This window comes from Hypanus sabinus, assembly GCF_030144855.1.
Source record: "Hypanus sabinus isolate sHypSab1 chromosome X1 unlocalized genomic scaffold, sHypSab1.hap1 SUPER_X1_unloc_21, whole genome shotgun sequence".
Taxonomy (NCBI): domain Eukaryota; kingdom Metazoa; phylum Chordata; class Chondrichthyes; order Myliobatiformes; family Dasyatidae; genus Hypanus; species Hypanus sabinus.
Window position 1 is genome coordinate 267501 of NW_026778970.1, and position 7500 is coordinate 275000.

Sequence of the window (7500 nt, forward strand, 5' to 3'; positions counted from 1 at the left end):
GGCCGACCATGTCCTTCTCCGCCTACTCGAGCCAAAGCTACGCGGGAGCCGGGCGCAGGACCGGCTCCGTGATCCTGGGCAGCTCGTCCCGCACGGTGAGGACCAGCGTGGCGGGCGGCGGCTCGACCAAGGCCCGGCGCGCCGTCAGCGTCTACGGCGCCTCGACCCGGGGCAGCCGCATGTCCACCTCCAGCTACGGCTCGGTCAAAGGCTGCGGCGTCGGCGTCGGCGTCGGGGGCTTCTACTCGGGCGGCTACAGCTCGGGGATGCTGGAGCCGTTCGCCATCAACGAGAAGCTGACCATGCAGAACCTGAACGACCGGCTGGCCACCTACCTGGCGAAGGTGCGCGCCCTGGAGAAGTCCAACAGCCAGCTGGAGCTCCAGATCCGGGAGTTCTACCAGAAGCAGGCTCCCTCCACCACCAAAGACCTGGGCGCCTACTGGAAGACCATCCACGACCTCCGAGCCCAGGTCAGTCAGTCCACCCCCCCCCCCCACCCCACCCCCAGACTCGCAATTCACAATCCGGTTCAGTATCACTGGCCCAGGTCGTGAACCTTGCTGTCTCGATGCAAAGAAACTTCGCAAACACATTTGTTTTAATCTAACTATTACACTAAGTTATATATATGTAAAGTAGCGCAAAAGATAGAACTAAAAAGCGAGGGAGTGTAGAACATAAGAAATAGGAGCAGCGGTCGGCCATCCGGCCCATCGAGCCTGCTCTGTCTTTCAATAAGATCATGGCTGATCTGACCACGGACTCACCTCCACCTCCCTGCCTTTCCCCCATAAACTTTAATTCCCCAACTGTGCAAAAACCTGTCCAACCTGGTCTTATTTATATTTGCTGACGTAGCCTCCGCTGTTTCCCTGGGCAGAGAATTCCGCAGATTCGCCACTCTCTGGGGAAAAAGCATTTCCTCCTCATCTCCGTCCTCAATCTACTCCCCCCGAGTCTTCAGGCTGTGTCCCCCAGTTCCAGTCTCACCCACCGTGGGGAAACGACTTTCCCGCCTCTATCTTATCTGTGCCTTTCATAACTTTATATGTTTCTGTAAGATCTCCTCTCATCCTTCTGAATTCCCAGGCGACTCGATCTCTCCTCGTAGTCTCACCCCCCTCATCTCTGGAATCATTCTGGTGAACCTCCTCTGCACCGCCTCCAAAGCCGGTCTATCCTTCCTCGAGTACGGAGACCAGAAACTGCACACAGTACTCCGGGTGCGGCCTCACCAGTACCCTGTACAGTCGCGGCATGACCTCCCTGCTCTTCAATTCAATCCCTCTAGCAATGAAGGCCAACATCTCATTTGCCTTTTTGACAGCCGGCTGTACCTGCTAACCAACCTTTTGTGATTCGTGCACAAGCACTCCCAAGTCCCTCTGCACAGCAGCACGCCGCAATCTCTTACCATTATTAATCTGATCTTCCATTTTCCCTTTCAAAGTGGATGACCTCGCATTTACCAACCTTGTACTCCACCTGCCAGACCCTCGCCCACTCACTCAACCTATCTGCATCTCCCTGCAGACTCTCCGTTTCCTCTGCACAATTTGCTTTCCCCCTCAAATCAGTATCGTCAGCAAAGTTAGCTACACTACAGTCGGTCCCCGCTTCCAAATCTTTAACGTGTATTGTGAACAGTCACGGGCCCAGCACTGACCCCTGTGACACACATCTCACCCCTGATTTGCCAACCAGAGATACACCCATGTATCCCAACTCTCTGCTTTCTATTGGTTAACCGATCCTCTATCGATGTTAATACAATCTACCCTCAAATCTATTCATCCCTATCTTATTGATAAGTCTTTCAATGTGGCACCTTCCCGAACACCTTCTGGAAATCCAAGTAAGTAATATCCGTCCGCTCCCCTCTATCCGCTGCGCTTGTCATACCCTCAAATAACTCCAGCAAGTTTGCCCAACGGGGTCTGGCTTTGCCGAATTCATGCAGCCCACGGTTCAGAAACACGGGAATTGTCTTGTATTTTCCAGATCAACGCCCGTCTCGCTGGCGAACGCCAAGGTCCTACTGCAGATCGACAACGCGAAACTGGCCGCGGACGATTCAGAACCAAGTGAGTGGGTGGGAAGGTTGCAGGACACCTTGCGGCGGGTGGGGGGGGGGGGGGGATCCGCCCTCACCTCGCCCTCTCTTGACCGGCTGACTGGGGCCACTGGGCTGTTTCCCTTGTCAGTGACACGCTGCGGGGAGCGATGGCACGGACGTCGATTTCTCCCGATTTTCCCCTCCAATTCCAGTCCCCATTCCCAATCCTACGTGCCGGTCCACGACGAGGCCGCTCTCAGGATGAGGGAGAAACATCTCACAGTCAGTCTAGTCAGCCCCCAACCTGATGGCAATGAAAATCGATATCTCCAACTTCTGGCAATTTTCCCCTCCGCCCTTCTTCATTTCCCCACTTAGGCCTCCTACCTCTTCTCCTCACCTGCCCATCACCTCCCCCCCTGCGTCCCCCCCCTCCTCCCTCCCACGTCCACCCTCCTCTCCTACCAGATTCCTTTGCCTTTTCCACCTGTCACCTCCCGGCTTCCCACTTCATCGCCCCCGTCACTACCTACCGGCTTCACCTCTCACCTTCCAGCTTGTCCCTCCCCTACCTCCCCCCTCCTCCTATTTCAGGCTCTCTCCTCCCCCCCGCCGCGCTGTTCCAGTCCTGACGAAGGGTCTCTGCCCGAAACGTCCGCTGTTTCTTCGCCTCCCCTGACGCTTGCCTGACCCGCTGAGTTCCTCCAGCGTTCTGTGAGCGTGTCGCCTGTACTTCGGGCGACCCTCCCCCCTCGTTCCGTCGGACGCCCCGGTAAATCATCGATGCTACTCTCCCGTCCCACCCGAACCCGAAAGCACTTGCCCCCGGGCTCGCGGACAGCCTCGTCCCCGCTGTGATAGAACCACCCCCCCACCCCCCAGTACCCCTGTACAATAAAGCGGGCTCTTGCCCACACGATCTACCCCGCTGTGGCCTTGCACCTGAACCGTCCGCCTGCATCTCTCTCTCTCCCTCTCTCTCACGTCCTCTCTCTATCCTTCTCTCTCTCTCTCTCTCTATCCCTCTCTCTCTCTCTCTCTCTCTCTCTCTCTCTCTCACTCTCTCTCTCTCTCTCTCTCTCTATCCTTCTCTCTCTCTATCCCTCTCTCTCTCTCTATCCTTCTCTCTCTCTATCCCTCTCTCTCTCTCTATCCTTCTCTCTCACTCTCTCTCTCCCTCTCCTCTCCTCTCCCCCCCTCTCTCTCTCTCCCTCTCTCTCTCTCTCTCTCTCCCTCTTGTCTCTCTCTCCCTCTCTCTCTCTCTCTCTCTCTCTCTCTCTCTCTCTCTCTCTCTCTCTCTCTCTCTCTAACTATCCTTCTCTCTCTCTCTCTCTATCCCTCTCTCTCTCTCTATCCTTCTCTCTCACTCTCTCTCTCCCTCTCCCTCTCTCCCTCTCTCTCTCTCTCTCTATCCTTCTCTCTCTCTCTCTCTATCCCCCTCTCTCTCTCTCTCTCTCTCTCTCTCTCTCTCTCTCTCTCTCTCTCTCTCTCTCTCTCCTCTCTCTCTCTCTCTCCTCTCTCTCTCTCTTCTCTCCTCTCTCTCTCTCTCTCTCTCTCTCTCTCTCTCTCTCTCTCTCTCTCTCTCTCTCTCTCTCTCTGTGTGACTGGGACACTTGACTCTGCTTTCTGCCTCGAAGACCCCGCTGGGATGAAGCCATCAGTGTGGGCTGCCGGCGGGGCTTTACCGCTCTCTCCCCCCGACAGGTGAGGATCACACAGCGCGCACACATCACCGTTCCCTTCCACACCGACAACACACACAGAAATCACACCAGACATTCACTCCTGTCAGCCTCCTCTGGACTCTCCCCCACCCGCGGCGAAATCCCCTCAGATACTGACGGCCCGTTACCCCGCTGGCGTTTCGGGCGGCGGTGAAGGGCCGCGGGGGCAGTTGCGCTCTCGACCGCGGAAGTCCGGGCCCGGTGGGGCAAACAGGCGTCACAAACCGGCCTCTCCCCCCCGGTTGCACTGGACGGTCGCGCCCGTCGCTCTCCACGCGGCGTGGCAGACCCTCGCTACCGGCCCTCGGATCTCACCCGCAGCTGACTTCGCGTGTCCCCATCTCCCCGGGTCTGAGGCCCGTCCGCTTGCCCCCCCTCGGTTCGCCCCGCCCGCCGAAGCGGCGCGCAAACAGCGACTTGGAGCCGCGGGGACCAAAGGTGAGCGAACTGCACCTGGAATGGATGCGAAAAGCCCCTTCTCCAGAGGTGCCAGCCCCTCCCCGGACCCTCCTGCCTTACTGGAGTATGAAAGAACAGGGGGCGTCGGTCCTCTGATCGGGGGGCTCGGCCCGAAATGCCGACTGTTGACTCATTTCTGTAGATGTTCCTGACCTGCTGAGTTCCTCCAGCACCCTCTGTGTGTGTGTGTGTGTGTGTATGTGTGTGTGTGTGTGTGTGTGAGAGTGTGTGTGTGTCTGTGAGTGTCTGTGTGTGTGTGTGAGTGTGTGTGTGTGTGTGAGTGTGTGTGTGTCTGTGTGTGTGTGTGTGAGTGTGTGTGTGTCTGTGTGTGTGTGTGTGTGTGTGAGAGTGTGTGTGTGTCTGTGTGTGTGTGTGAGTGTGTGTGTGTGTGTGTCTGTGAGTGTCTGTGTGTGTGTGTGTGTGTGTGTGAGAGTGTGTGTGTGTCTGTGAGTGTGTGTGTGAGTGTGTGTGTGTGTGTGTGAGAGTGTGTGTGTGTCTGTGAGTGTCTGTGTGTGTGTGTGAGTGTGTGTGTGTGTGTGAGTGTGTGTGTGTCTGTGTGTGTGTGTGTGAGTGTGTGTGTGTCTGTGTGTGTGTGTGTGTGTGTGAGAGTGTGTGTGTGTCTGTGTGTGTGTGTGAGTGTGTGTGTGTGTGTGTCTGTGAGTGTCTGTGTGTGTGTGTGTGTGTGAGAGAGTGTGTGTGTGTCTGTGTGTGTGTGTGAGTGTGTGTGTGTGTCTGTGAGTGTCTGTGTGTGTGTGTGTGTGTGTGTGTGAGAGTGTGTGTGTGTCTGTGAGTGTCTGTGTGTGTGTGTGAGTGTGTGTGTGTGTCTGTGAGTGTGTGTGTGTGTGAGAGAGTGTGTGTGTGTGTGTGTGTGAGTGTGTGTGTGTGAGTGTGTGTGTCTGTGTGTGAGAGTGTGTGTGTGTCTGTGAGAGTGTGTGTGTGTCTGTGAGTGTCTGTGTGTGTGTGTGTGTCTGTGAGTGTGTGAGTGTCTGTGAGTGTCTGTGTGTGTGTGTGAGTGTGTGTGTGTGTGTGTGTGAGAGTGTGTGAGTGTCTGTGAGTGTGAGTGTGTGAGTGTCTGTGAGTGTCTGTGTGTGTGTGTGTGTGTCTGTGAGTGTCTGTGTGTGTGTGTGAGTGTGTGTGTGTGTGTGAGAGTGTGTGTGTGTCTGAGTGTCTGTGTGTGTGTGTGTGAGAGTGTGTGTGTGTCTGTGAGTGTCTGTGAGTGTCTGTGTGTGTGTGTGTCTCTGTGAGTGTCTGTGTGTGTGTGTGAGTGTGTGTGTGTGTGTGTGTGAGAGAGTGTGTGTGTGTCTGTGAGTGTGTGTGAGAGTGTGTGTGTGTCTGTGAGTGTCTGTGTGTGTGTGTGTGTGAGTGTGTGTCTGTGAGTGTGTGTGTGTGTGTGTCTGTGTGTGTGTGTGTGTGTGAGAGAGTGTGTGTGTCTGTGAGTGTCTGTGTGTATGTGTGTGTGTGTGTGTGTGTCTGTCATTATGTGTATCTGTGTGTGTGTGTGTGTGTCTGTGTGTGTGTGAGTGTGTGTGTGTCTGTCTGTCCGTCTGTCTGTCATTATGTGTGTGTGTGTGTGTGTGTGTGTGTGTGTGTGTGTCTGTCTGTCTGACATTGTGTGTGTGTGTGTGTGTCTCTGTGTGTATGTCTGTCTGTCATTATGAGTGTGTGTGTGTCTGTCTGTCTGTCATTGTGTCTGTCTGTGTGTGTGTGTGTCTCTGTGTGTGTCTGTCTGTCATTGTGTCTGTCTGTGTGTGGGTGTCTGTGTGTGTCTGTCATTGTGTGTATGTGTGTGTGTCTGTCTGTCTGTCTGTCATTGTGTCTGTCTGTATGTGTGTGTGTGTGTCTCTGTGTGTGTCTGTCTGTCATTGTGTCTGTCTGTGTGTGTATGTCTCTGTGTGTGTCTGTCTGTCATTATGTGTGTGTGTCTGTCTGTCTGTCTGTCATTGTGTCTGTCTGTATGTGTGTGTGTGTCTGTCTATGCGTGTCTGTGTGTGTGTCTGTGTGTGTGTGTGTGTGTGTGTGTGTGTCTGTCATTATATGTGTCTGTGTGTGTGTCTGTCATTATATGTGTCTGTGTGTGTCTGTGTCTGTGTGTGTGTGTCTGTCATTATGTGTGTGTGTGTGTGTGTGTGTCTGTCATTGTGTGTGTGTGTGTGTCTGTCTGTCATTGTGTCTGTCATTATGTGTGTCTGTGTGTGTGTCTGTGTGTGTGTGTGTCTCTGTGTGTCTGTGTGTGTGTGTGTGTCTGTCTGTCTGTCATTATGTGTGTCTGTGTGTCTCATGGTGTGTGTCTGTGTGTGTGTGTGTCTGTCATCATGTGTGTCTGTGTGTGTGTGTGTGTGTGTGTGTCATTATGGGTGTCTGTGTGTGTGTGTGTGTGTGTCTGTCATTGTGTGTGTCTGTCTGTCTGTCACTGTGTCTGTCTGTGTCTGTGTGTCTGTCATTATGTGTGTCTCTGTGTGTGTCTGCCATTATGTGTGTGTGTGTGTGTGTGCGTGTGTGTGTGTGTCTGTCTGTCTGTTAATGTGTCTGTGTGTGTGTGTGTGTGTGTGTGGCTGTCATTATGTGTGTCTGTGTGCGTCTGTCAATATATGTGTGTCTGTGTGTGTGTCTGTCTGTCTGTCATTGTGTGTGTGTGTGTGTGTGTGTGTGTGTGTGTGTGTGTCTGTCTGTCTGTCATTACGTGTGTGTGTGTGTGTGTGTGTGTGTGTGTCTGTCTGTCTGTCTGTCATTACGTGTGTCTGTGTGTGTGTGTGTGTCTGTCTGTCTGTCTGTCATTGTGAGTGTGTGTCTGTGTGTGGGTGTCTGTGTGTGTGTGAGTGTGTGTGTGTGTGTGTGTGTCTGTCTGTCCGTCTGTCTGTCATTATGTGTGTCTGCGTGTGTGTGTGTGTCTGTCTGACATTGTGTGTGTGCGTGTGTGTCTGTGTGTCTGTGTGTGTGTGGGTGTCTGTGTGTGTCTGTCATTGTGTGTATGTGTGTGTGTGTGTCTGTCTGTCATTGTGTCTGTCTGTGTCTGTGTGTCTCTGTGTGTGTCTGTCTGTCATTGTGTCTGTCTGTGTGTGTATGTCTCTGTGTGTGTCTGTCTGCCATTATGTGTGTGTGTGTGTGTGTGTGTCTGTCTGTCTGTCTGTCATTGTGTCTGTCTGTATGTGTGTGTGTCTGTCATTATGTGTGTCTGTGTGTGTGTCAGTGTGTGTGTGTCTGTCATTATGTGTGTCTGTGTGTGTGTGTGTCTGTCATTATGTGTGTCTGTGTGTCTCA

At 53.6% G+C, this 7500-nt stretch overlaps 1 protein-coding gene across 1 annotated transcript in view; it reads left to right on the plus strand.

Moving 5' to 3' along the window:
• The window catches only part of LOC132385639 (keratin, type I cytoskeletal 19-like), a 28795-nt gene that overhangs the window by 185 nt on the left and 21110 nt on the right, over positions 1-7500 (plus strand). The window contains exons 1-2 of the mRNA XM_059957824.1: positions 1-481; positions 2005-2091. The exon at positions 1-481 is cut by the window's left edge and continues 185 nt beyond it. Coding sequence (XP_059813807.1) covers positions 9-481; positions 2005-2091 — 560 coding nt within the window. The 5' untranslated portion in view covers positions 1-8. The remainder of the gene's footprint in view (positions 482-2004; positions 2092-7500) is intronic.